Below are 27906 nucleotides of genomic sequence, written 5' to 3' on the forward strand. Positions count from 1 at the left end.
CAAAGGGGCAGCCCCACGCTGGGATTGTGAAGGTTGTGGTTGACACGGCCACAGCGGCAGGAGACGCGTCTGGCTCTGCCTCTCTGTGCCGAGCGCTGGCGATTGGACTCACCCGACCTTGTTCTAAGGCTGGGTACCAAGCTCCTGTCGCTGTCTACTCTGAGAGCGTTCCCAAATTCAAACCCAGATACTTCTGTGAGGCAGAAGCACGGGTTCAAACATGGATTTGACCGGAAAAGGAAAGACCACTGAAGGAAAAGGTGAGGACAGAAAGGAGCTGAAAGCCCTGAGCCAAATGGAAAAAAAATCCCAGCAGGGAAAACTTGTCCATGGGGCTCAGTGCTGGCTCTGTGTCAGAGTAGGTGACTGACAAATAGAAATGATCCTGCAAGGACACCCAGGGCATGGCAACATTCTATCATTAGTTTACTCTGCTTTCTCCTTTTGACAGTAGCCAAATCACTCGTACTGTCAGCCAGGACAGGGACTGTGGCCAAAGCTGACCACAGATTGGACATGGTCATGAGATGCAAGTCCTGTTGCTTTCTTTGCCATCAGTGTCAGGTCTCACTACAGATAAATTTCCCTTTCTTCCTCTGCTTGCTGATCAGGTCCAACCCTGAGGATGGTATTTCGGTGCTGCACAAACACCACTAAGGCCTGCCTGCTTGCTGACAAGTCTCTGTGGTTTGCGGAACTAGCAGTCACAGCTGGGTGGATTTTTCCTGTGGATTCATAAAAGGCCACCCTCAAGAAGGAATCTTTTTTCCCCACTTATCATTGGAGCCTTCCAGACTTGATAGCTTCAGACTTGATAACTTCAGACTTGATAACTCAATACTGCTCAGAGGAATTAAATGCAGGCTAGTTCCATGAATAATAAAACCAAAGAAATTTCCTCAATAACGAAGAATTATTCCCCTTGAGTGGCACACCCCATACATTTGTTGATGATAAATGTGGGAGTTCACCTAAGTCACTTCTTCCCTTGTGAGCATGGCTCAGCCTCACCCAGAGGTGAGGGGGGAGCTGGGCCCATCTGTGGTGGGACGAAGGGTCTTGTGGCAGCCCAGAGAGCCTGTGCACATTGCCAGGGAACAGTTGTGCCCTGCATGTGCCCCCTGCAATGAGCTGTGCTCTCCCAGTGCCCTGTGGAGCTGTAGGGCTGCTCAGCTGTGGGGCAGGGAGAGGAGCAGGAGGGTGCATGTGCAGCTGAGCCATTCCTGGAAAGCACAGGGCTCTGGGCTCCCTGCTGTGCCAGGAGAGCCCAGAGGCCAGGCTGTTCCTGTGGTAGCCCTGTGGAAGTGGGTCAGGGCTTTCCCCTGGCCTGCCTCAAGTGTCTGCCGGTAGGAGCATGTTTCCCTGGGCAGCTGTTTAGAAGTTGGCAGGAAATGTGTCCCATGAAATACGGAGCTTCAGATGCTTTCGGTTTGCATTGCGGCCTCCGTTAGATTTTGTGTCTCCACTTTGCAGGCCTGATTGGCTACCCTCTTGCCAAGAGGTTTTCCCTGGCCAGTCCCTCTATGCTCCTTCCCTCCAAGCCGTTGCCTCCCATTCAGAAGAGCTCTCCTTCTACCAAGCCAAGCCAGATATGCAGCAGAGAGCAGGAGAATGGGAAACATGGCAGCAGCTATGAAAAAAACCAGGAGCTGAGTTCCGAGGGAACAGGATGTAAGGTAAGGAGACCAAGCTAAGTCCAGTGTGGGAAATGTTCAGTTTATGTGCTGTCAGCAGAGCTCTGAGAGCTTTTCCCAGACAGGAACTGACCCTCTCACTGAAGGTAGAACAGGCCCTGATTCGTCTCTTTAGCTGGGCCAGAAATGGGATGGGATAAGAAGGAAGGGTGTGCATGTGCCCCTGCTGCCTCCAGCCCCATTCCTGGCCATGGCATGGCGGCCCTGGAGGAACTTGGGCAGGCAGAGACCTTCCAGAGAGCAGCAGGGCAGGGAGCTCTGCTGACCTTCCTAAATGCCAGTGAGCCTGAGATGATGGATGTGTGAGAGCTGGAGAGCAGCGAGCATCCGGAGAGCTCAGCAGCATCTGGGCTCAAAGGCTGCTGGGGAAGTGTAGGAGGGAAGAGCAGCAGCAGAAGAAATGAGGGGCTTGGGAAAATGGGTTTTGACATCCTGCAGAATGGCTTTGTGGGGACTTGGCTGGAGATCAGCACTGGCTGTTAGGTACCACACGGGCAAGGAGAGAACAGTGATCTAAAGCCGCTCCCATGCCATCCAAAAGGCCTGTGGCACCTCAGAAACATCTTGATGTCAAAGATGTGAATGGCAGCTGGGCACGTAGCCACTCTTGGAGAAAACTGAGCACAAGGGGAGAGGGGGCAAATATGTGCCAGGGGCTGTCCCTCACCACTTCCCCTTCCTCAGTCACCTTTCCCTGTCCTAGGCCAAGCTGCTCCATGCATTTGACTTTTCCTGCCAGGTCCCAGTTAAATGCATGGCTAAAAGTCTTGAGGCATGAATGCAGGCAAGACTGGATGCTTGATCTGAGCACAGTGTTCTACTCTTTCCAGACTTCCTTGCTGTATTCCAGTGGTGGGGTTATGCAGAAGGGGTCATTGGGACCACCTTTGATCCCCCCCATACGCAAGGCAATAAGTCCCACTCTTGGCAGTACCGCGGGGTCTCTGCAAAGCTCTCTGCAGCTGGAATTCCAGGAGTCCCAGGAGATGAGGTAAGCCAAGGTGTCTGCCGCTGCAGTGTGCTGTTCACCTGTCTCTTCCCATCTTGTGTGGTAATGTTCCACAGCCAGGTGTCCCATGTATTTTGGCAAACCTCAGTGTATTCACCATTATGCCCATCTATAATGATCCAGCACAATGTGAAAGCCAACACCAATGTCCCAGGAGCAGAGGTGGTGGTGGGGAAGAGGAGGCAGGGCTTCAAAGCACCTCAAGAAGTGTTGGCTGCTGGACTTGGCTGTTGATTCCCTCTGTAATGGTTGTGGTGTCATTTGCAAACTGAATTGCAGGGGTCTGGATTCTGCAGATCTTTGCATTCTCTGATCCTTGTCTGTCAACTTCTGCACCCATGAGAATATGTATGGGCAAATAGAGGCTAGTGGAGAGGTGTCTGCAAATTCAGGTGCTGCTTCTGTAATCATCAGGTGTAACTTCATTGTGCTAGGGCCTGCACTGTGAAATGAGACCCCTGATAAGTGTTGGGGTATAGATGTATAATCCGATGGATGTTTAATATTTTGACTGGGGCTTAAGATGAAAGAGGGCAAAGTGCTAGAGAAGAGTTATCGGACTGAATCTGATGGAAAGATATTGGCTTGGACATGAGTGAGAAAATGTAGCTGTTAAGCTTATCCGAATGATAACAATAAAGAAGGAGACAGAGAAGTATCATTCCAATAGAAAATCATTGGGAGGGCTTTTAAAGTGCAATCTGAATATCCTCCCCTAGCAGCTGAGTTGGAAAAAGCCTGTTTGTTCTTGAAAGAGCCAGGAGGTGTAATACTATTCTCAGGAGACAGGAGTGCTCAGCTCAGCAGCTCTTGCTGCTTCAGAGAGGCTGTAGGAGCCACCTGGCTCCAAAAGGATTGACAGCAGAATTGGGGAGTTATGATGCCAGTTGAAGAATGACTACTGGTGGTGGGGAAGAGGAGGAAGGGCTTCAAAGCACCTCAAGATGGGTCCTCTGCTGGACTTGGCTGTTGTTTTACACCGAGCTTGGCCAGCTCTGGGTGACTCTAGCAATGGAAAGCTTAAGGACAGTGAATTAGCTCTGCATCCTGTTGTGTTTATGTGTTGCATTTCCTCCTTCATCAGAGTGACCGTGCTAAGAAGGTTTGCCTCCTTTCATGATACACCTGTTCCCTCCATTCTCTTTCTCCCTCCTCATATGTTCTTTTGGTCTCCATCTTCTCCAGGCCAACATCCAGCAGCAGAAGCAAGGAGGAGAACTGTGGACATGCAGGTAGGTAGAGGGCATGTCTGTCCTAAAATGACCATTGTAGTCTTGGCTCAGAGGTGACATTTGGAAAGCTTGGTTGAAATCCATTCTTTTAAAAATTTCTTTAAATTCATTTCAATTCCTTGATGGGCTCAGTGAACTCTCCCAGAGCCCAGTCACTGGGAGTGTTCGCTGGTGGTGCAGTGAAAATTCCTCCTCTTTGCAGGCGAGACTAGATTCATTTTTTCCAAGTCTTTTCGGCCATGTCCCTCTTCACTCCTTCCCTCCAAGCCATTGCCTCCCATCTGGAAGAGATCTCCTTCTTTTGACACTAAGAAAATCTACAGCGTGGAGAAAGAGAACAAGGAAACTGGCACTGGCTATGATAATGACAGTAGAAAAAGCCAGGAGCAGAGTTCAGAAGGAGAAAGTTATAAGGTAAGGAGACCAAACGAAGTTCTGTGTGGTAAATTTTCAGTTTATGTGCTGGAGGCAGAGCTTGCAGACCTTTTCCTGTGGTGTGAGCCCAGGAGAGCAGCTGAGCCAAAGAAGAGCTCAGCTGGACACTGCACTTCAGGCTGTCTCTGCATGGGTGTGTAGTGCAGACTTCACATCCTCAGCGTGTATCAATAACAGCAGAGGTCTTTGAATGGTTTCTGGGCCCTTTTGTGGTTCCTCCTCTGTCTTATGGCTGAGAAAACACCAACAAGCAGTCAGAGCAGCTAAAGTTGTCCAATCTGGACAAGCGATCTTTCTAGATTTAGTAAATGATGAATTTCTTTGAACCATCTCTGGGTCTTGGTGGTGTTTTCTGTCAGCTGTGTCTGGTTTGGATGGAAAAAGGTGTTTTCTGGAACAGGCAGTCCTGCAAAGTCAGTTCCAGGTTGTCTCAGCTTTTGAACTGTACAGCCATGCCCCCTCTACACAGTTGTCTCTGCTGCTATCTCTAGACTTCATCAATTTCTGGGCAGCTGTGTGCTCTGGTACGGCTTTGTCCAGAGGGAGGGGATGGGAGGTGGCCATGGGGAGAGCAGCCCAGAGCCCAGCCACACGATTGCCTTTCCAGCAGGGCCAGGACCTGCAGTTGTTTTGGGTTTGCGATGAGGGGCAGGAGGAGGCAGATGAAGAACAGCTTTTGGAAACACAATGTCCAATCAAAGGCTTGGGAACATGATTTCAGCATTGCTGAGAAAGGGCCCAGTGCATCCCAGACAGGAACTGACCCTCTCACTGAAGGCAGAACAGGCCCTGATTTGTCTCTTTAGCTGGGCCAGAAATGGGATGGGATACGAAGGAAGGGTGTGCATGTGCCCCTGCTGCCTCCAGCCCCATTCCTGGCCATGGCATGGCGGCCCTGGAGGAACTTGGGCAGGCAGAGACCTTCCAGAGAGCAGCAGGGCAGGGAGCTCTGCTGACCTTCCTAAATGCCAGTGAGCCTGAGATGATGGATGTGTGGGAGCTGGAGAGCAGCGAGCATCCGGAGAGCTCAGCAGCATCTGGGCTCAAAGGCTGCTGGGGAAGTGTAGGAGGGAAGAGCAGCAGCAGAAGAAATGAGGGGCTTGGGAAAATGGGTTTTGACATCCTGCAGAATGGCTTTGTGGGGACTTGGCTGGAGATCAGCACTGGCTGTTAGGTACCACACGGGCAAGGAGAGAACAGTGATCTAAAGCCGCTCCCATGCCATCCAAAAGGCCTGTGGCACCTCAGAAACATCTTGATGTCAAAGATGTGAATGGCAGCTGGGCACGTAGCCACTCTTGGAGAAAACTGAGCACAAGGGGAGAGGGGGCAAATATGTGCCAGGGGCTGTCCCTCACCACTTCCCCTTCCTCAGTCACCTTTCCCTGTCCTAGGCCAAGCTGCTCCATGCATTTGACTTTTCCTGCCAGGTCCCAGTTAAATGCATGGCTAAAAGTCTTGAGGCATGAATGCAGGCAAGACTGGATGCTTGATCTGAGCACAGTGTTCTACTCTTTCCAGACTTCCTTGCTGTATTCCAGTGGTGGGGTTATGCAGAAGGGGTCATTGGGACCACCTTTGATCCCCCCCATACGCAAGGCAATAAGTCCCACTCTTGGCAGTACCGCGGGGTCTCTGCAAAGCTCTCTGCAGCTGGAATTCCAGGAGTCCCAGGAGATGAGGTAAGCCAAGGTGTCTGCCGCTGCAGTGTGCTGTTCACCTGTCTCTTCCCATCTTGTGTGGTAATGTTCCACAGCCAGGTGTCCCATGTATTTTGGCAAACCTCAGTGTATTCACCATTATGCCCATCTATAATGATCCAGCACAATGTGAAAGCCAACACCAATGTCCCAGGAGCAGAGGTGGTGGTGGGGAAGAGGAGGCAGGGCTTCAAAGCACCTCAAGAAGTGTTGGCTGCTGGACTTGGCTGTTGATTCCCTCTGTAATGGTTGTGGTGTCATTTGCAAACTGAATTGCAGGGGTCTGGATTCTGCAGATCTTTGCATTCTCTGATCCTTGTCTGTCAACTTCTGCACCCGTGAGAATATGTATGGGCAAATAGAGGCTAGTGGAGAGGTGTCTGCAAATTCAGGTGCTGCTTCTGTAATCATCAGGTGTAACTTCATTGTGCCTGGGCTTCCACTGTGAAATGAGAACCCTGATAAGTTTCAGTCATGTATAATGCGATCAACATTTAATCTTTTGATCTGTGCTTAAGATCAAAAAGGGCAAGGGGCTAGAAAATAGGTATAGGACTGAATCTGATGGAAGATATTGGCTTGGATATGCATGAGAAGATGTAGCTGTCAAGCTTACCTGAGTGATAACAGTAAAGAAGGAGACACAGAAGCATCATTCCAATAGAAAATCTTTGGGGGTGCTTTTAAAGTGCAATCTGAATATCCTCCCCTAGCAGCTGAGTTGGAAAAAGCCTGTTTGTTCTTGAAAGAGCCAGGAGGTGTAATAACATTCTCAGGAGACAGCAGGGCTCTGACCACATGTAGGACGAGACTGCCACCAGGCTACGGCACGAGCAGGCAAAGTCAAGCTTTGGCAGCTGTACAAAAAGAGCTGCCCTCCACACAAACTGGTGTCTCAGCTCAGCAGCTCTTGCTGCTTCAGAGAGGCTGTAGGAGCCACCTGGCTCCAAAAGGAGCGACAGCAGAATTGGGGAGTTATGATGCCAGTTGAAGAATGACTACTGGTGGTGGGGAAGAGGAGGAAGGGCTTCAAAAGCACCTCAAGATGGGTCCTCTGCTGGACTTGGCTGTTGTTTCACACCGAGCTTGGCCAGCTCTGGGTGACTCCAGTAATGGAAAGCTTAAGGACAGTGAATTAGCTCTGCATCCTGTTGTGTTTATGTGTTGCATTTCCTCCTTCATCAGAGTGACCATGCTAAGAAGGTTTGCCTCCTTTCATGATACACCCGTTCCCTCCATTCTCTTTCTCCCTCCTCATATGTTCTTTTGGCCTCCATCTTCTCCAGGCCAACATCCAGCAGCAGAAGCAAAGAGGAGAACTGTGGACATGCAGGTAGGTAGAGGGCATGTCTGTCCTAAAATGACCATTGTAGTCTTGGCTCAGAGGTGACATTTGGAAAGCTTGGTTGAAATCCATTCTTTTAAAAAATTCTTTAAATTAATTTCAATGCCTTGATGGGCTCAGTGGACTCTCCCAGAGCCCAGGCACTGGGAGTGTGCTCCAGGGGTGAGGTGAAAATTCCTCCAGTGTCAAGTGTTGAGTGGCAGGAGCTGGAGTGGTACCTTGGGGCCCTGGAAATGCAATGCAGGAAAAGGAGACATTGCTCTCCATCCTGCACATGCCTTTTATCTTCCTGCAGCCTTTCTAGTGTCACAGTTAGTAGGGGAAAAGAAGGCATTTAGCATGAAGTGAGAAATGTTCCCACTCCATCCTCCTGCTTTTGAAACAGAAAACCTTTCCTTGGGGTGGTTTCTGAGCTGAACCCTTTTGAGATCTGAAGGAGATTGATGGACATTGCCTGGTTTTGTATTGGCAGAAATAGGAAAACCTCCTCTGACAGAATGTCCTGATAAATTTTCCGGTTAGGGAGAAAGGGCCTTCCAAATGGCTGCAGCCTAGGCAAGCTCTGAGTTTGTCATCCTCTGAGAGCACAATGACAAATCTCTTCCCCGGCTCTCTCTGCCTGCGTCAGTGTTGCAGGCTGAGGCTGGGGGAGGAGATGCCTTCTGCCTTGTCCTCCCTCCCAGCCTTGCCTGATCCCTGTCCACAAGTGGACTTGTGCCAGACAAAATGTGGTCTCTGGTGCATCTGGGTCAGCCAATGCTTTCAAGTTGAAAGCCTCAATGAAAGTCTGTTGCTGTTCCTTTGCCATCTCTGGGTGTGTAATGATAGGAGAGATGAGACTCAAAGGAATAATTCTGCTGATGCAGAAAAGGGATCAGATCCCCTGGTCCCTTTGCTCAGGCTTAGTTCTGCCAAATCCTGGGTACGACCCCTTTGGAATGACTCCTGAATTGTTGATTTGCAGCTGGAATGCTTAGTGTAAGTAGGGTGTAGTATTGCTCACTAAGTAAATCACATTTTTCTGGATTAGTTCTGGACTAGAAATACCTCATCTCATTAAACCTTACCTTTCTCACTTTTATGACTGACCCGAGCATTCTACACCATGAAGGAATCCAGTTTTAAGACAGGTTTTGCTCTTGTACGCTTGGCTGCCATATGAATTTATCCTCTGTGAAGCCATGTAAAGAATTACTTCTGTTAGTTCGAACAACTCTGTTGGAGCGCATTTCAGAATGACCTGCCCTCTGCTACTTCTATTAAGGAAATTTTGAATTTTCAGTATTAGCCAAGATAGAAATATTTTGAGGCAGATCATGTTTCTGCTGGGGTTGAGTGTCTCTGCTGAAAAGCAAGCAGAAAATAAACCCCTTGAACAAGTAAGGAGAGCAAAAGAGGAACTTTGGGATTTTAACAGCTCTGTTGGAGAGTATTCCAGAATGAGCTCCACTGTTCTACTTGCATGAAGAAAATCAGCCTTTAGTCAGGCTGGCCCAAAAGTGGCCCAATCTCATACAGTTTAGAATGAAAATCCTTGGGGGAAACAAATTATCTAGTGTCAAGAACACAGTTCACGTTTGGGTATCACTTCTGCAACTCTAGGCTTTTCTTTGAATGTCCTCTAAAATATTCCAACAAAGAGAAGAAAATGTTGATCTAAATGCATACAGGTATTAGAACCCAGGACTTTTAGGAACTGGAAAGAAGATGTTTACTAAAATCAGCATGAATAAGGGCAGATAAGAATCTCTGTCAAGAGCAATCTCCTTCTCTGCCCTTCTCTATCAGACACAGAGGCTCTCCAGCATCCAGGGGCTGTGAGGCCTTTGTCATGCAGCAGGGTTCAGTCTGCTGGCCAACAGAGTAATGTCATGTCTGCTGCCAGCAGCCCATCCCTTGGAAGAGGGTCTAGGCATTGTACCTTGCTGCTCTCAGTCACAATCTCTGTGTCTTCTGAGAGCTCTGCAATCTGGGACCTGTCTTGTTGCAATCAAACTGGGGGACTGTTCCACTTGCATCTGAGTGGAAGCTTGCGTAGGATTTATTTCCATTTCCCAAAGGAAAATACAGAGGCATGAAGTGTCTTGCCCATGGCCTCACTGAGTCAGTAACAAGATCAGCTTCCCACCTTCACGTCTAAAGTCTCTCAGAGTAGAAAATTCTGTCTTGCAAGGTACACTGCAGCTTCAGACTCTCTCCTGGAGAGCAGCCTCCAGGGAAGGTGGGTCCAAAGAAATGCTTTTCAACCAGGGTGCAACCTGGAAGCAAGAAAATTCAACTCCTTCTACTGAAGATTCCAGAGATCCTTCTCTGGCCACTCCCTGCTGAGGAGCTGGTGCTGTAGAGCTGTGCTTGAAGCCCCCAGCCAGTGCTTCTGTTGTAGCCCCAGGAGCAAGCAGCGTTCCCGACTGAATCCCGGCTGAGGGGCTCTGACTGCAGGGCTGTGAGCGCTGCCCCGAGGGCGGCAGCAGGGCCCTTAGGAGGCAGCACTCAGCCCGAGGGCATCACGCAAGTTTATTTGCACTTTCCTTTGCTAACTTCCCCTGCCAGCCTCTGAAACAGGAAAACAAAAGCAAAGCAATACTGGTTTTCCTTGTTTCTTAGGGGAAGCATCACTGCAGTTTGGTTTTAAGCTAGAAGATGGTAGATTTAGATTAGATATTAGGGAGAATTTTTTTTTTTATAATGAAAGGGATGAAAAGCTGGAAGGGTTTGCCCAGAGAAGCTGTTGTTGGCCCATCCTTGAAGGTGTTCAAGGCCAGTTTACATGGGGCTCTGAGGAACATGATCTAGATGAAGATGTCCCTGCTCACAGGGGTTGGACTAGATGGTGCTTAAAGGTGCCTTCCAGCCCAAACTCTTCTAGGATTCTGTGATCACTGTGCCATGTTACTGTTTTACTTGGTATAGAGTGGTATACCATTGTTATACGTGACGTTCTTTGGGATAACAAAGAGATGTTCCCCAGCTCTGGGAAATTTTCTGGTGCTTTCCATCATCACCTGTCCAGCACCATCCACCTACAAGCTCCTCTTTGGTCCCTGCAGGCTTTAGCCTACCACCTGTCGATGGCACAGCTTCTGGAGTGCAGAGAAAACACCCTGGTAGTGGCTTGAAGAAGGTCTTGAGGAAGCAGGACAACGTGCCCTTACTGCCCAATATGCCCATCATCCACGGGCATGGCAGCTTCCCACGCAACTCCTCAGGTAAGCCTGCTCCGTGGCAGCTTTTTCCCGCACGGGTTTTTCCTTGCACAAGGAGCGCAAACTGCCTCCTGCCTCAGCCAGCACAGCTGGGATCTTGGATCCATAGCCTGTCCTGAGAAGGAACAGCAAATCTACTTTTGAGTTACTCCGGCTTGGTAGGACTGGAGCAGTTGGTTCTTAGAGATCCATTGGAAAGTTGAGCTGAATGAAGTAGTGGGAAAGGCCTGAGCTCTGGCTTTTGCCCATCCTGATAGTCCAAACTACATCACTGGTGCCAGGAGGCAGCTGTGACTGCAGGGATGAGCTGCAGGGCAGTCTGCCAGGGTATGCTCACCGTGCACCTAGGAGAACCACCACGATCAGTTGTCCACTCACCATCTGGGCCCTCTGCCTGTGCTGCTGTCCAGTTCTGCAGGCAGCTTTTCTGCTATCCCAGCAAGGGTTGTCTCTGCATGGCAGTCAGCAGCTTGGTGCAGTCGTGCTGCTGCTCCCAGAAGTGCCCCATGGCTCCTCGCTGCCACCATCCCACAGCCCGCAGTGCCAAGAGGGAACAAGCAGTGCCTCCTGTGTCACCCAGCAAATACAGCGGCCATGTGCAGCAGATGACAGGCAGGAGGGGCTGCCTGCTGCTCCCGGGCTGTGTGCTGCCTGCAGTCAATAGACAGCAGATAGTCCCTAGTGGCTCTTGTCTCTCCTTTGTGGGTAGCCTGCCTGTGCTGTGATCCCAAGTAGGGTGAGATAAGAAGAAGGCAGCTGGGAATGATTCTTTGAATGCTCTTTTCTAGTGATGCTGCTTCCATGTTCAGAATTGACCAGAACTAGCCTGACGTGGCTCTGCGTCTATAGTGAATCTGGATGTGTATGTCTACATACTTCTGCAGTGACATCACTGGTGCCAGTGGCTGGAGTACCTCAGTGACATCCAGATTAGCTCCCATCTGAATATTTTTGGTATTATCATTCCTCCATACTTTGTCAGAACATGCAAGGGAGCACAAAAACCCTCCAGAATCTAGAGCAGTTCATTTGGATTCTGTGCAATATTTATACTCCATCATTTTAGACAGTGCAAATGTTTTCATCTACACATTAGAAAAAGAGCTTTTGAGTGCACGGCATGAAAGTTTTGATTGGCAGTGCTTTTGATGACAAATGGGTTTCATGAGAAATGCATTTATCATCTGATTTTTCTCACGCCTTGTAAATATTTTTCCTTAACAAACGATTCAATTAAGGCAAACTGTCATGGGGACAGGACATTTTCATGCACATTATCCCAATCGTGGTTTCTGTTCCCTGTTCTCAGTTTGTTTTGTCTTCCTTCCCCCCCCCAGGCTCGCTGCGGGCTTGCTGCTGGGCTTGCTTGCTGCTTTTGCTTGCTGCTGGCTGCCTGCTTTGCTGGCTCTGTTTTCCTCTCTTTTTTCTCTGCTTTTCGCTTGCTTGCTTTTTTGCCTTTTTTTTCCTTTTCCCCGGTTTCCGTTGTTCCCTTCCCCCCCCCCCCCCCCCCCCCCCCCCGAAGACATCGGACCTACTCCGGGCAGGAGCTCCCCCGGGGTCTGCGAAAGAAGCTTCGTACCCTCTGCGGCGAAGAGAGATACAGCTCAACCCCCTTGGACTGGTGAAAACATCTGTGGTCATCTTGGGCTATTTCTCTTGTGCTGGGGAGTGTTTTTTGTTGTTCCTTAATAAACAAGTTTTTTCCACTTCCCCTCTGAAGGAATTCCTCCCGAACCCGGTGGTGGGGGGAAGTTGCGGAGGGTTTGGTTTCCTATAAGGGGCTCCTTTGGAGATGTTTTCCCCTAATTTGTCCTAAACCAGGACACAAACCCAGGTCAACTGATTAACAAGAGAGTGCATCTCCCAATAATGTGGGTCTGTATTTGCATATTTTTTATCCTCAGAGTGCATTTGGAAGGCTTTTTTATCAACTGTCTAGTCTGGAAATTGCGTTTTTCCACAAGAGAAAGCCTAGAAACTGCCGAGTTTGCAAACACGTCCATTAGATGGCAAACAAATTTCACCTCAGCATCTTTGAAATACAGCCAGTGTGTAGCTCTGAAAGAGTAAAGATTCATGATGCTTGGAAAGAACAAAACCCATAAAGTACTCCCTTGCCAATAGTAGGCTAAAATGGATGTGCACTCAGCTGCCTGCTGTCTAGAATATTTGCAGTCAATGGAAACAGAGGCGCTGTCAGGTGGGAAGGGTCAGGCATGGCTGTTCCCTGGTAGCTGCTCCGTGGGGATTCAGCCGGGCCCAGCAGGGCTGGCTTGTTCAGGCTTGGCTTGGTGCTGGCGCCAGGCAGCTGCAGGTGTCTCCTCAGGAGTTGCAGAGTGCCCCTGTCCTCAGGCCTGGGGGAAATCAGGGCGCAGAGACAAGAGAGGCACTGGAGGGGTTCCCTCCTGGGTAGCCAGTCCTGCTGTCGGCACTGTCTTGCAGGGAGCGGGAGCTCTGCGGCCGCAGGCTGTGGCACCTGTGGCACTTGGGAGCTGGCGCTGCGTGGGCAATTGTCAGGTTTAGCCCGGAGCTGTGCCCAGCTCGGGGAGGCTGGGAGAAAGCAAGGAGCCCAAGGTGCCAGACAGCAGGGAAGCCTAGGACCCAGTGCCAGTCTGTACCACATGGAGCCCTGGCTGGGAGATGGGGCTGCAGGCCGCTCCATGGCGGGGTGCCTTGCCTGGGGCTGCAGCGCCCATGGCTGACCCTCTCCTTACAGTGACCTCGCAGACGGCCACTGGTGCCGAGCGCCGAGAGGAGCCGCTCTGTGGGAAGGGGCAGAAGGACACAGCCTCTGCAGACCCACAGCAGTCCTTGAGGGAGGCACTCTCCTTGCTCGGCAGCGATGACTGGTAAGAAAGGCCCTGTTCACTCTGTGTCTCTCTTAGCATTAAGCTGGGTTAGAAGCGTGTCTTGCTAGTGCCTCTGAGCCCCGAGAGCCCAGAGGGCCAAAGGGCACTGCTGAAACCACTGCAGAGCAGTGAGAGGATAAAGATTTGAGAGCAGCCTTTTCTCGGCCTTGCTCTGCAGCAGTGCTCCAGCTGCAGCAGGTCTGTGCTGTTTCCTCGGTTTGCCCGCTGCTCCATGAGGCTGCAAAGGAAATCTTGAGGGAAGAGAGAAAGCTCCGGAATGAGATGATTTGCTGGCTGAAGGCAGAAGCAGCATGGCAGAAATTTTGAGTGTAGAGATTTGGGTGCCGCGGGCCACTGGCCCAGTGGGACTGAGTAAGATTCCTCTCTGCTGCCACTGCTGCCAGCAATGGCAGGTGACAGGGTCTCCCTGTGACCTCTCCTGCAGGAGAGTGCCAGAAGCAGCTCCAGCTTCCAGGGAGTTGTGCTTTCAAGTCCCTCAGCCTGTCATTACTGCAGAAGGGCTCATGGCAGAAGAGAAGGAAAAAGAAACAAAATCCTCTAGGAATCTTGCACTTTTGGAATTCAACTTTTTCCTTCTCACTGCCTCATACGGGCCTGAGATGTTTTGTCAATACCTCACCATGTGTCCCAACATTATACACAGGCAGAAGGAGGCCCAGAGGTGATAAGTCTGCAAATGTTAGGTGATATTGGTTTTCTTTTTGATGTCTTTTTGATCACTCCCTGGTGGATGCTTCATTCACACAGGGGTAAGGACTCCACTCACACTGGGATAAGCATGAAAAATCGGCCACGATGCATCTCCTTGTGCAGTCACCTTTGTTCTGCCCTTTCTCTTCTGCTTTCTCTTTCCTGTTTCTCTTTGGTGCCCTGTGAGGTGCAGAGAGCTTCTGCAGGTCTGGGGGGTCTGGATGACACTCTGGGGTGCCCGTGGGATCGGTCACCAGCCCTGTGCTGCAGCCCTGATGCCTCACAGACCTTCCTGTAGCTGAGGGCCTGCGCAAAGCAAGTGCTGAGAGACAGAGTTGTTTGCACCTTTGGAATAACATGTTGCTGTTGTGGGGGTTGTTTTAGGTAGGGGGTGTTGGGAAAAGCCAGAGTTTCAACAGTTCTTGCCCAGGGGTGGAATCTTCTGGGACATCCTGCTGCTTTTTTGGGGAATGTATGAGGTGGAGTGGAGGGGGTGACAGAGAGGCCTAGATGGCAGAGTGGAAACTCAGCTCCAGAGTGCCAGTGCAGACTCTCCCTGCTGAACTGCCTGCTGGGGCTGACAAAGAAGGAAAATGCCCCAACAACAGCCCGGTGGGACTGTGTCTCAGGGACAGGTACAGGGAGGTGACAAGAAACAGCAGCATGGCCCCGTCTCACAGCTGCTAGGAAGCAGTGACAGAGGGGCATCATGTGCCAGAGACTCCAGAAAGGCTGTCTTCTTAAATGGCCACGGCTGAAGACTCTGGAACCCCTCTATTTGCCTCTTGGATTTGTGTATGCTTTTGACAGCCACAGCATCCTGTGGCAACGCCTTCCACGATTTCATGAAGTACTCCTTGCAAAGCACCTCCCATTGTTCGACTGAGCTGCCAGCCTGGTAATTTCAAAGGGTGCTGCCTTGGTGGAGAGAAAAATCAATCTTTTGCCTTTCAGGGAGCTGAAGGAGAAGGGACTCTTCAACATCAGACACCTGGCTGGGTCCCATTCAGAGGTCCTGCTTTGTAGACTTGGTGACGTTTGCTTGGCAGTTACCAGCGAGGTGAGAACATTGTTCTGAACTGTCCTCCATACTTCAGACACGGTGTGTGGAGTAGGCATGTGCTTGTTCATCTCCATGTGTGCTCAGGGTCTGCCTTCATTTCTGGTGTTAGACCTTCTATTTCTAATGTCCGTCAGCTCTCTGTAGGATCTGTGTGTACATGTAGCTGTATTTACTGCTAGGTCGGGTATCAGACACTCGTCTTTGAGCGTGGTGCCTTTATAATGCAATGTGCAAATGCAGAAACTGAGGCACTAATGACGTTATTTGCAGAGCCCCAGTCTCTGCCCAAGCTGTAATGCACACTGCAAATTAGTCAGCAGGCCTGAGCCTGTCTTTTCTGTTTCCTGGCTGTGTGCTTCAACTGCTGGCATTGCTTTTTTGAACAGGAGCACCTGACTCTTCTATCTTTATGACTTGTGCCTTTATGATTTGAAAGCAGCCCTGGCTTCAATTTTCTAGTAAAAGGGCCTAAAATCAAAGGCATGGACATTTTAGAAGGGTTAAGTAGAACACTTTAGTGAAGTTTTTTTTAGGCCTGCAGTAAGCAGTTCTGAGGCCAGAAATTGGTGCCAGAGTAAGTGCCTTTCTGTGCTTGTGCTCTTCTGCTCTTCTTGTACTTTTATGTTCCCCTGAACACAGTGGGGCGTGTTGTCATTTCCTGAGACTTCTGTTGAAGGCAACTGGTTTTCTTTTCAAGGTGATTCTTATGTTTCCCCTCATGACTTCCCCAGGTGACCAACCTCCGATCCAAGGTGTCCTACTCTGCAATCGTCACTCTGGGAGAGCTCTTTGTGACCTTGAAGAAGGACATGGACTCTGAGGTGGATGAGGTTGTTCGGGTTCTTCTCCAGATGGTGTGGAACTCCCCAGAATTTGTTCAGAAAGCAGCCAGTCAGACCCTGGGGATCATGGTGGAGAATGTGACTCCTGCACGAGCAATGACTGCTCTAATGGACATGGGAGTCAAGTAGGTTCTTCTTCTTTTAGTGATATTCTTCACCTTGCTAGTGTGTGGGAGGGGGAAGGGATGAGAGAGTGAATGGGAATGGTGGGAGGGAAGGGCCCTGTATCCTGCATCTTCTGTGAACTCAGTGACTTGATTCCCTGATCAACCTCATTTCTTTCCTCTTGTCGCCTGTTTCTGCCCTCCTGCAGCCTCTTAGTTCTCAGAATGAGACAACTGTAGAATATGGGCAGTTGGAAGGGGCCCATCAGGACCATCGAGACCAGCTCCTGGCCTTGCACAGAACAGCCCAAGGGTCACACCAAGTGCCTGAGATTGTTGTCCAAATGCTTCTTCAACTCTGTCAGGCTTGGTGCTGTGACCACTGCCCTGGGGAGCCTGTTCCAGTGCCCAACCGCCCTCTGGGTGAAAAACCTTTCTCCTGATAGCCAAACTAAAGCTCCTCTGACTCAGCTTCCTGCTGCTTCCAGGAGTTCTCCCAGTCTGTCAGGTTTTCCTAGACTTGGTGGCCGCTGGGGAAGTGAAACTGCCTGCAAAGGCTAAGGATAGAGCCTTGTGCTTTTGTGGGAAGAGGGACAATTGCAATTGCAGCTGCGAGCGGTGTTTGATATTTCACAGCGCTAAGCCCTGGGAAAACAGGGCCCTGGGAAAACCATGTCTCCTCATGATGCCATTACCTTGAGAAATAAGGAGGGCACTTGCTGGGGCGTGGAGCACATGGGGGAGAATCTGCTGGGTGTGGCACAGCCTGCACAGCAGGTGCAGCTCTTGCCAAAAGGAGTCTTGTATGACTGTCCTGGCCACAGAACTCTAGCTTCTATTCCAAGTGATGTTTCATGTTAGCCTTGACATGATGAATCACTTTAAAGGCACCTCCACAGGCCGACTGCTGTGGGACAGTTGAAGCAAAGCTGCCTTAAATGTTGGTGCTGGGCAGGATAGTTCCCAAGAGACACTCTCTAGAACAGGACAACCTGGCTAAACTGCCTGCCACCCTTTCCTCAGCTTTGGAATAGGGTAAAACATTCAGATGTTTCCCTTGCCAAGCCTCACAGAAGAAACAGGCTGCATTGCTGGATATTCTGCAACTTCACAGCCCACAACGTGTTTTCCCTGCATTTGTCTTTTTCCAAAGGTCTGCAGATTTGGGGATAAATGGGTGGAAAGAGCCTCAATCCTGCTGCAGCTCTGTGTAGTGGGTGCCCTCTGATGGGTCAGCATGAATTGTCCTTCATTTCTAAATAATTCATATGTAATCTATTTCTTTAATCTTTCTCAGAGTAAATACTGTGAAAGAAGTGGAGTATCTGGTAGTGCAGGGAGACTGAATTCCTCCCTCTTCCTTGCAGGCAGTCCTTCTGTACAACGCTGACTTTGTGTTTACTTGAGGACAGAAACTTCTACAGGTGTCTAAAGTTGCAGGGAGAACCCAGGCCTCCTTCCCCCAAGCGAGGACAGGGAGCAGGATCTGGCCAAGGCCTGTGCTGCTGTTGCTCCTTCTCCCTGTGCCCCAGGGTTTCCTCTCTCCTTCCCAGGAGCCGCCACGTCCAGGTGCGGAAGTGTGCGGCCGAGCTCCTCCTGTCCTTGATGGAGAGAATTGGAGTCACAAGGCTGGCAGGCACACCCAGGGCTGAGAGGCTGGCACACGTGGCAGGGAAGCTTGCGCAGGACTGTCACAAGGACACAAGGTAATGATCTTCATTGCACCTCCTAAAAGAGGAAAACCGTTTTGTGTCTGGCTCTAAAGGTAAAACGACAAAAGAGTGGGAACTAAAGGAAATATGAAGTAACCTCACTGTGTGAGTAAGGGTCATAGAATGATGGAATATGCTGAGTTGGAAGGGACCCATCAGGGTCATCGAGTCCATCTCCGGGCCATGTGCAGGACACCCCAAGAGTCACTCCATGTGCTTGAGAGCACTGTCCAAACGCTTCCTGAGCTCTGTCAGCCTTGGTGCTGTGCCCACTGCTCTGGGTTGCCTGGGCAAATGACTGTACTGGGTAAGCTGAGGTTGGCCAGCAAAAAGGAGCATTGCCAATTTCCTGTGGCTTGAAGGATTCTTTACTGAGATCAAAAGAGCTCAGATTAGCCAGTCCAACAGTTTTGTTTGGCCTTAGGTGCACAACACAAAGCCAAAGTGTTGACTAACGTTCATCACTGAAGGATTCCAAACATCCATTTCTCATTAACTTAAGACTTTCCTAGAAATATTTCAGGGGTCTTTAGCCAACATAATCAGTCGTTCTAAGCCTGTTCTGCAGATTTCTAGAATGCTGTTATCTGTGGCTCAGTGACCTCCAAATTTCTTCTTGAAGAAAACTGTGGTTTCCTAGTGGCAAAACCAACCCAAACCGCCAAACTCCTCTTACTTTGATGATGAAATTCCCATTAATAGCTGCCAAGAACACCAGAGCAACTAGCTGCCCCGCTGCATACATATAGTATAGAATAATCAATAGGATGCATGAGGTGTTTTGTCCTGGCTTCCCTGCCAGTTGAAGAAAGGCAAATTACTGTGCAATGGCAGCAGGACACTGCTAATAGGCTCTGACAACAAAGCAGATGTGTTTTGCTTGTTTCCTGGGATCCTTTGATCCCACAGAAGCACACTCACACTTTCAGAGTGAAATGATATTTTTCTGTTGCCCCACATTCTCCTCTTGCCTCTTGTGTTCAGCTGACAGCACTGTGCAGTGTCAAGAGGAGGTAAATCTCCCTCTTTGCTGAGTAGGTAATGCCTTCTCATGCAAGGATTGCACCTGATGAGTTTAAGGTATCTGCCTCTTCTGTTAACACTCTTCCTTTGTTTATTCACTTTTCCTTCCTTTCCTTCCTTCCTTCCTTCCTGTCTTCCTGCCTTCTCACCTTCCTTCTTTCCTTCCTTTCTTTCTCCATCCCTTCTCTCTCCTTCCCTCCTTCCCTCCTTCCCTCCATCCCTTCTCTCTCCTTCCCTCCTTCCCTCCTTCCCTCCTTCCCTCCTTCCCTCCCTCCCTCCCTCCTGTCCTTCCTTCCATCCTTCCTTAGGCATTATGGACAGGAGATGGTGAAGATGTTGCTCAATCATCAAAAATTTAAAATGCTTTTGGAACGGTCTCTTTCCACCTGTGGCCTGGAGGACATTCTGACAAGAATGAAGAAGAAAGTAAGTGCTTGGCAGGAGAAATGTCTCCTTTGTGCAAGTATTGCCACTGCTAATATGAGCTCAAACATACCCAATCTGTCTTCATCTCATTCCTCTTCTGCTGAATCATTTTGCTCCTGGCAATGAGCTGTTAATCCTCAGCCTGTTCATCTGCAGTCCACAAAGGAAGCAATATTATTAGGGAAAAAGTGGGCTTTTGAATATTTTGAATATCAGTCACAAAGAGGAAAGGGAAAGGGGAGAAAATGGGTTTACATTTAAGCGTAAGCCCCCCTGCGCTCTCCCTACTCTGCCCCCAGTGAAGCAATTAAGTGAGAATAGTGCTTCTGAAGGTAACAGAGTCTTTGCAAAAGACACTGGAATTAGTAGTACCAAGACAATTTCCAAATCTACAAAAGATGTCCAAGTCAATCCTAGTTACTGCAATTACTGTCTGTCTTTTGGGAATACTGCCCTGCTGTCAAGCCCTGTGGAGCTGGAAGAAGCTTGGTGAATTCAGCAGCATCCAGTGGGAAATCCTTTGCTTGTTTGGGGGAGGATTTTATTTCTTTTATTGACATTATAGAAGGGAGCGTGCCTTTGTGCAGGCTCAGGGAGAGCGAGTGTTGAACCAAATCGACTTCCAACACAATGGGCCAACCCCCACAGGGTCCATTTTTTTCTGTTACTTCTTTTACGAACACTTGTGTTGCCTACCAGTTTGCATTATTCCCATTTATGCTCAATGAGCATAATAATAATAATGAGCATAATAATAAGAAATAATGAATTTGGGATTTTAGACTGCTGCTCATTATGGTAGCACCCATAACTTGCCTTGAGCTATTGAAAACAAAGAGTTGACATCACTGAATCTCTGGTCTGTTTCCATCTGTCAGTTAGGAAAGGTTTCCCTAAGCCTTGGTAGCAGTGATCCTGGTTCTAACTTGTGTTTTAAACAGGGAATTTCCTATTTTATAGTCTAAAGATGGATGGGGTTTCTCTATGTCTTTGTAGGGAATGGAAAACCAGAAGGGTGAATGCCCACCTGTCAAGGAGCTGGTGAAGAAGAGGAACGATGGCTCGAAGAAGCCCCAGGCCACATTGTCTTCTAGCAAACGGTACTGAGCACTTTTGTTAGATGTGACAAAGCACATGACAAGCTTTACATGTCTCTTCCTCAGGAAAATCTTTCTGGCAGAGATAACCAGTGCCACAGATTGTTTCCTTTCCCTACAAATGCTCTATGATAAAAAATGCCTACCTCTGCATTACGCTGAACACAGCCTCTCTGGAGGGTTTCCCACAGAAATTGAGAGACAAAAAGGCACCCATTGGTTGCAGCTCAGACAATCCAGTGCAGTGGCAAGGGCGGTGTTGTGGAGGCTATGACAGGGACAAGTTTCTCCTGCCTGACTTGGGACAAGTAAATTCAACCAGAGTTTTTTTTTCATCTGAGTGGAGTCTTTTTCAGTGGGTGTTTTGATGAGAAGTCCCAGTCTAGCAGCAAGATTCCATTCCACAAAGTTTCTCACCCTTGTGGGTTGGCCTGGCTGAATCATGGTTTTCTTACCCTCAAACAGTATCAAGTTTGAGTAGTAAGTAGCAAGGCAATTCCTGAGCAACTTTGGTCAACAGGTGCCTCAATGTGGATTTTTTGTCTTGATAGTCCCGTCCTTCATATAATTTGCTTGACAAACAGCATGTTTGGTTTATTTTGTCCTGTGCTGCCATTAGCATTTAAGACAGGAATTTGCTGTCTCTTCATGGCAGTTGCAGAGCTACTTGTACCTGTTCTCCTCTGATAGCAGAGGGGATTTATTTAGCTCTGTCATGCTCAGCGGTGGCAGGAAAGTGACCACATGCCTCAATAGCATAGCTAGCATCTTCCTGTGCACATGGAAGAGACAGGTTGATCCAGGAGAATTGTTCCCCGTGGGGTTGTTAAGCTGTGGATCTAGTCTCTAGGGAAGCAAATGAAATGTGAGCGTTGTTCTGGGATGTCTGGCTTCTGTTTTCATCTCTGTTACTGATTTTCTGAATCATTCAAATATGGCCCTGTTCATCTGTTCAGATGCATCTGAGCTACTTTTCCAGACTGTCATGCCTGGTTGTAGAGACACTTCTCCAGAAGGATGAGTTTCCTTATTATAAGACACACACGTCCCATATGAGGAGGCATTTAAACTCGGAAGTAGCATCTCTCTTTCTCCACAAAGCAATGTGACCTGTGTGCCTTGGAAGCCATCTGAAGATAGATCAGATGCATCTCATCCTTGGTCTTCCCGAGTGGGCGCTGGCAAGAATGTTACTTGCAGATTGTCTCCCGTAGTGATTGGCATGAGGCCCACATTGTTGTTCAGAGCTTCATGATTTTCTGGCTTAAAATCCCAGAATTAGGAAAGCTCCTCAAGATGTTTTACTCACAATTAACTGAAGGTGTTATCACCAACAGGTTCCTAATTTGCTTTTATTTTCCAGGGTGAAATCTACCTCTGATGGACGCCTCCTACACCGTGCAAAAGCCCAGGTCACATTACCTCCAGCTGTGGAAGAAACGGAGCTGCTCCAGAAGCTTTACAGTCTCCTGGAAGCCAAGGGCTTTCAGACACGGATGGAAGGAGTGGCACTCCTCCAAGACCTGTGCAAAACCAGCCCCCAGCTCATCTCCACTAACATTGTCCAAGTATGTAGGATATCTTCATTGTCCCTTTCCTTTAGCTCCTTTCCTAAGCCTGTAGCAGGAAAGTTTATTCAGTGTGTCTTGGCACTCCATCCTGGCTGTTTGGGACACGCTGGTCCCTCTTAGCCAGACAAATTCAATTCAGGTTTAGGCTTCAGGACAAGTTATTTCAGTCCAGCTGCATTTGTCTGGCAGGTGCCTATTGGTGCTGTTCATCAGATGATGACAGAATTTTCTGCTGGTCTAACTGCTGCTCTCTCCTACTCCCAGTTGGGTTAAGTGAAGGGAATGCAGCCCCTGAAAGCATGGCAATTATTCTCTAGACCAAAAATGGATTTGCATCGGGAAGAGAAGTATCAGGCTGGGTTGGTTTAAACCCATTGTTTTTTTTAAAGAATACTTCTATATACTCCATCTTGTCTTGCACAGGCACAACTCTGGCTACTCATTTCCATCCTTGTTCCTATTCCTCTTGGTAAAGACAGTGCTCACCCTTCCTGGGCGGGTCTTTTTTTCTCTTTGGAAAAGGAGGAAAACAGCTAAGGACACATCTCTACCTTCTCCTCCCAGTCGCTGCTTTGTCCCTTTTTCCAGGAAAAGGTGCCTGATAATGTGGCTGTCAAGGGACTGAACCTGCTCTACGGAGAGCTGTAGAGCACATTACATTTCAGAAGTCTACCTGTTACTTAGAGAAATGGTCTAGATCCTGGAAGAGTTGATCGGAGCCCTGCACTTCTCCAGACACTGGTTCTGAGATAAACAAAAGAAAACTTAGACTTCCTCCAGCCATAGTTTTGGCAAAATCGTAACTGCCTTCAGTACATGAGGCAAGTGTGTAGAAAACCAGGCATTCTAAACATCTGCTTCCATACTTCTAAAGCAAAGGTAGTCTTTTGCATTAGTAAATGGAATTGATTTAATGATTTATAGATGGAGAGAAATACCATAGGAACGATTCTGTCCCCAACCAAACCTCTTAAAAAGAGAAGAAAATCTTTCAACCAGCATGAGGTTGTGCCACCATTCCAGTGAGTGGCCCACAGGAAAACAGTGAAATTGTGCAAGCAAGTGCTGACCTGACAGAAAGGATCACTTTCATCTTTTATGTTGCTGAGTGCTCCATCCACTCTTCAAACAAGGACATTTTAATCCAGCTTTCACGTTGTTTGTTCTCTTCACAGATTTTTGATTATTTTGTCCTGAGAATATCTGACAGCCACAAGAAAGTGAAGCAGAAGGCGCTGGACGTGCTGGCCGAAATCACGGGCGTCCTGGAGGAAGCCTTGAACCCGGTGATCATTGGTTTGGTGGAAGGAATAACAAAGAGCCTGAACTCAAAGGATCCCAGGGTTCGTGCCTCAGCCGTGAAAGCACTGGAAGAATCCATTGCTCATTTAGGTAAGGCTGACCCCTGGCATGGACTCTCCTCAACTGCCTCTCTGTCTCTCCTACACAAGAGAACGCTGAGTGCCTTGATAGCTGCTGTTGTCTGTGGAACGCTCCAGCTGACATCCACCAGAAGCTGGGCAGGTGCAGTCCTTATGCACCAGTCCCCCAACAGGCTTGAATGTGGTCAGCATTTCCCAAAAGTCACAGGAGCCCTTGGCTCTGTGCTGCTTGTCTGAAGAGCAAGTCCCGGAGCAGAGCTTTGCTACAGTTCAGAGGCACAGGGGGTTTTGGAGTTTGCTTGGGCCCCGTTTGACTTCCCAAATGAATAGCTTTGCTGTCGGCATGAAGGGACACTGACCCACCAGAGCTTCTGCAGAGCAGCCACCTGGAAAGCTCTACATTATAGGCATTAGCTGCCTATTTTCCACTTTTCTTCTTTGTCTTCTATTTTCAGAGGGCAACTTAAGATTCACCAAGTTCATTTCTTTATAACAAACAGGTCTAATCCTAGCTGTCAATGAGGCCTTGTTCCACACGTTGTTTTGCATGGGGCAAGATGGCTAGAGCAAGTAACTTCATAGGCAAGGGCTGCTCTGAATTCCTTTGCCATGCAGATTTATGTCAGCTCTGAAAATGCCGCACTGGGGAAATATGCCTGAAAAAAGGAGTGTTGAAGAGGCAGCTCTTCAGAGGGACTTTCCACGTTCCCCTCCTCACTTGCTCTCTGAACTCACAAACTGCCTGACTCAGTGCCTTTCTGTGCCCCAAGGATGGGGTTCTTCCTTTTTGCTCTGGGATGCAAACCCTTTTCACTGCTTACATGTGACTGAACTCTTGAGGTGCCTGATGTGAAATGTTTTAACATAGCTCCTGGTACAGCAGACAAGTTTGGATTTACAAATGGGAAAGAGAGCTTTTCTTTTGGAATTTAAAAGCCTGCCACATAGGCTGTAAGAAGAAAAGGATTCAAAAGTCAGCAGAAATGCACTTTATTTTATAAAATGGGGTTGCCCCTGCCCTTTCCCTCCCCACTGTCCTTTCTACAATGACCTCAGAAAAGTGAGCAGAAACATGTGTTTCACTTGTAGATAAAGTATCACTGCTGAAAGAGTTCAGCTACCAATGGAATCAACTGAGTGGCCAAGCTCTGCTGGATGTCGCGGAGCGTATCACAGGTATGGCCTCCCCTTCGAAGCCAAGAGGTCTTCCCAGGGACTACTTACAGGCAATGCCTGTGAATAGACAGTAGAGTAGCTCCTCCAAATCAGGAGGTGCTGAGCTGGTCCCTCCTGCCCAATACCCATGGCAGGTGTATTTGGCAGGTTTTCCCTGGCTGCTGCAGAGCTGTGCAGCATCTGAGATGGGGGTGGCGCTCGGCCTCGGGGCTGAGTTCTCACTGGGGCATCTCAGAACCCACCTCCAGGAAAGGAAGGGGCTAAAAATACCCCAGCTGGCTCCTCTCTTGGAGGCTCAGGGACATCTGTGATCCTTTAGGGACAACGGTGGCAAATGCTGTTTCAGGGGATCAGTTTCTTTTGTCCTCACAGAATTCTCATTTTCCTCTTGGAAAGTTTTGCGGCTGAACTGTGCAGAGCCTGGGGGGTCACAGCTGAGGTCAAAACTCAACAGACATATTGGAGGCATGGATTTAGTGCAAGGCAGCCTTTGGGGGCAGAGGGGAAGAGGCAGAGTGCTGAGGTTCCCTGGCTGTGCTGTCAAAGTGGCATTGGACTGAGCATTTCAGGGTGTGCAAACAGTGTCTTCCTGTGACAGCGCTGTCCAAAATGCCACAAATGCAGCTGATAATTGATTCCTCAGAGGAGCTTGCTATGTCAGCAATAGGCAAGGAATGGAAAAATGATAATCTCAGTATATAGTAGAGAAGATGATTGATAGCCTTGCTTTAACTGGGGCTAATGGCACTGCTAATTATGGCACCATCTTTTAAATGCAAAGTTTAATCCACTTTGTGTCTTCATTAGGAATCTCAAAAGGGCATGTTCAGCGATTGGGAATGTCAAAGGCCCTTTAATGAGCATTTGAATAAAGTAGATCTCCAGCAATAGGGAATTTAGTTTGGCAGTATTATCCTTTTGAAATAAAGGAATTAACCATAAATTAGGATTACTTTAGAAAAAGTAATTAGGATTACTTTAGATGTTCTCTCTGAGATTTAGTAGGAACAGAGAGCTGTTCCTCTCATTCAGTAATCACCAATGTCTTTAATTACATATAAACTCAAATGAATCCCCATTTTGAAGTGGGGACGCTTTTCCTCCTTAGCAGAATTGGTTTTGGGTACTTTCAGGAGCTGTTTCAATGTTGATGACTGCTGGTGGATTAACAGCATAGGGAAAATGAAGGCTCTTCCACCACAGAATGAGAAATGGCTACTAGATAACATTTTGCCTGACCAGAAAATAAGAATGGTCTCCAGAGCATTTCAGGCTTTGATCTCTCAGCCCAGTCTACCATGCCAGGAGCCTGTTGGTAGTAAATTTTTGTCTGTGCTTGACATAGTTCAGTTCAGAAAATGAGCAGAGAGCAGTTTTCAGAGACAATAGGAGAAAACACTCATGTTTTGGTTACATTTCAGTCCCCTGTGTAGCATTTTTCTCTTTCTATGCCCCTATTGCAGTGGGCATTATGGGAAAAAAGTGGCATTAACAATGGGAGGGGAAATGGCATTAAAATGTGGAGATGCTCAAATGCCTCAGCAATAGGGTCTGGGTAATTATCTAAGACACCTTGAAGTTTGAAACAGCTCTTTGTTGGAAGTCACAAAAGCATTCTGCCAAAGACACCAGCTAGTCACTGATGGTTCTAATCCAGCTGTCAAGCAGCAGCCATCTCTGGTGGGCTGGAGCTTTGAAGTGTGTTCTAATACTGCCCTTTGCTGTGTGCCACTGAGCAAAGGGAAGAGCCAGATGAGACATTTGGCACTTGACATCAAAATTACAACAATGGAATCATCCCTTTTATTAGAAATCTCTCCATTTCCTCTCTAGGGCGCATTTCCAAACCTTCAGTGTGGGTTTAGACAACTTCTTAATGGAAAGAAAAGGCAATTTGACATTTCATTCATTGTTCATGCAGAAAGAGCTTGTGAAATAACGTAGTAAAGTTACGAAGTCTGCCACAGGGACAAGGCTCTGGTTGGAGAAATTAGTCCTGAGGGGTTGGTGGTTCTGTTTCAAGGATGATCAGCTGCTTTGCCCGTTTCTGGATGATGGGGCCCTGTGTGCTATTTTGCTGGTCTTAGCCTGAGACGCTTCCAAGAAGCAAAAGCAGAGGTAGATCCTTGTTTGCATTAAGGTTGGTGGTTAAGAAGCTGTGTCTCTCTCCCGGCAGTGCTCGTGGAGTGGGTTTATGCCAGGAGCCCTGAAGTCGTCCAGCATGACGCCCTGCCCGTGCTCTGGTCCTTCCTGGAGAACAAGGCGCTGCCTGTCCGAAGTGCCAATGTCCGCACTGTGGCCACCAAGCTTGCCTCGGCCCTCTACAAGGTGATGGGCAGCAAGCTGAAGAAGTGTGCTGCCAGCAAGCCTCCACATGTGCAGGACAACCTGTCCAAAATTTTGGGCTGGTGAAGGCGTGATGTTCTCCAGGAAGCTGAGGAAGTGCTGAGTTGGACACCTCCGGATCTGCCTGTATAGCTGTGCCAAAAATGCTGCAATATTAAGGAAGGGTGTGCATCTGCCCCAGCTCTCTCCATCGCCCTTCCTAGTCATGGCATGGGGGGCCTGAAGCAACTCCAGATTGAGGACAAGGTGAAGGCCGATCATGGCTCAGCCTCACCCAGAGGTGAGGTGGGAGCTGGGCCCATCTGTGGTGGGAGGAAGGGTCTTGTGGCAGCCCAGAGAGCCTGTGCACATTGCCAGGGAACAGTTGTGCCCTGCATGTGCCCCCTGCAATGAGCTGTGCTCTCCCAGTGCCCCGTGGAGCTGTAGGGCTGCTCAGCTGTGGGGCAGGGAGAGGAGCAGGAGGGTGCATGTGCAGCTGAGCCATTCCTGGAAAGCACAGGGCTCTGGGCTCCCTGCTGTGCCAGGAGAGCCCAGAGGCCAGGCTGTTCCTGTGGTAGCCCTGTGGAAGTGGGTCAGGGTTTTCCCCTGGCCTGCCTCAAGTGTCTGCCGGTAGGAGCATGTTTCCCTGGGCAGCTGTTTAGAAGTTGGCAGGAAATGTGTCCCATGAAATATGGAGCTTCAGATGTTTTAGGTTTGCATTGTGGCCTCTGTTAAACTTTGTGTCTCCATTTTGCAGATCTGACTGGTTACAGTCTTACTGAGACGTTTTCTCTGGACACTTCGATGTTGCCTTTCCCACAAAGTCCTTGCCTCCCATCCAGAAGAGGTCTGCCCTCCAGGCTCAGGAGGAAGCTGCTGCCTGTCTGAAGATTGTTTGAAGAATAGGATTTATGTGTTAGGCTTCATAGTTATAGATGTACATATGTTCTGATCCTTAGATGTAGTTTTGAATAAATTTGTTTTGACTGTATCTTTAAATCTTGATG

General features: G+C 48.8%; 1 protein-coding gene across 2 annotated transcripts; it reads left to right on the forward strand.

The window, feature by feature from the left end:
* Positions 1-25: 25 nt before the first annotated feature.
* On the forward strand, positions 26-27890 carry LOC128822773 (TOG array regulator of axonemal microtubules protein 2-like). 2 transcript variants are annotated; one of them, XM_054004582.1, is made up of 19 exons: positions 26-260; positions 1474-1676; positions 2525-2685; positions 3889-3935; positions 4138-4349; positions 5892-6052; positions 7357-7403; positions 10463-10621; positions 13335-13467; positions 15133-15238; positions 15973-16208; positions 17741-17893; positions 19231-19348; positions 20345-20448; positions 21809-22013; positions 23192-23408; positions 24488-24574; positions 26751-27200; positions 27657-27890. In XM_054004582.1, exons 1-18 carry the CDS (start codon positions 221-223, stop codon positions 26984-26986), a joined length of 2625 nt encoding a protein of 874 aa, XP_053860557.1. In that variant the 5' UTR covers positions 26-220; the 3' UTR covers positions 26987-27200; positions 27657-27890. The 2 variants fall into 2 exon arrangements, with proteins under 2 accessions (XP_053860557.1, XP_053860559.1); XM_054004584.1 differs by lacking the exons at positions 4138-4349; positions 5892-6052; positions 7357-7403 and having other exon boundaries at positions 29-260.
* Positions 27891-27906: the final 16 nt, after the last annotated feature.

The sequence above is a fragment of the Vidua macroura genome, unplaced genomic scaffold (assembly GCF_024509145.1).
Source record: "Vidua macroura isolate BioBank_ID:100142 unplaced genomic scaffold, ASM2450914v1 whyUn_scaffold_105, whole genome shotgun sequence".
NCBI classification, from domain to species: domain Eukaryota; kingdom Metazoa; phylum Chordata; class Aves; order Passeriformes; family Viduidae; genus Vidua; species Vidua macroura.

Excerpts from the sequence above, each read along its gene's own strand:
- LOC128822773 (XM_054004582.1), top strand. The coding sequence starts at position 221 with ATGGATTTGACCGGAAAAGGAAAGACCACTGAAGGAAAAG. Across the intron at positions 1,677-2,524 it reads CCGAGGGAACAGGATGTAAG|ACTTCCTTGCTGTATTCCAG; the intron begins GTAAGGAGACCA and ends TACTCTTTCCAG. Across the intron at positions 13,468-15,132 it reads TTGCTCGGCAGCGATGACTG|GGAGCTGAAGGAGAAGGGAC; the intron begins GTAAGAAAGGCC and ends TTTGCCTTTCAG.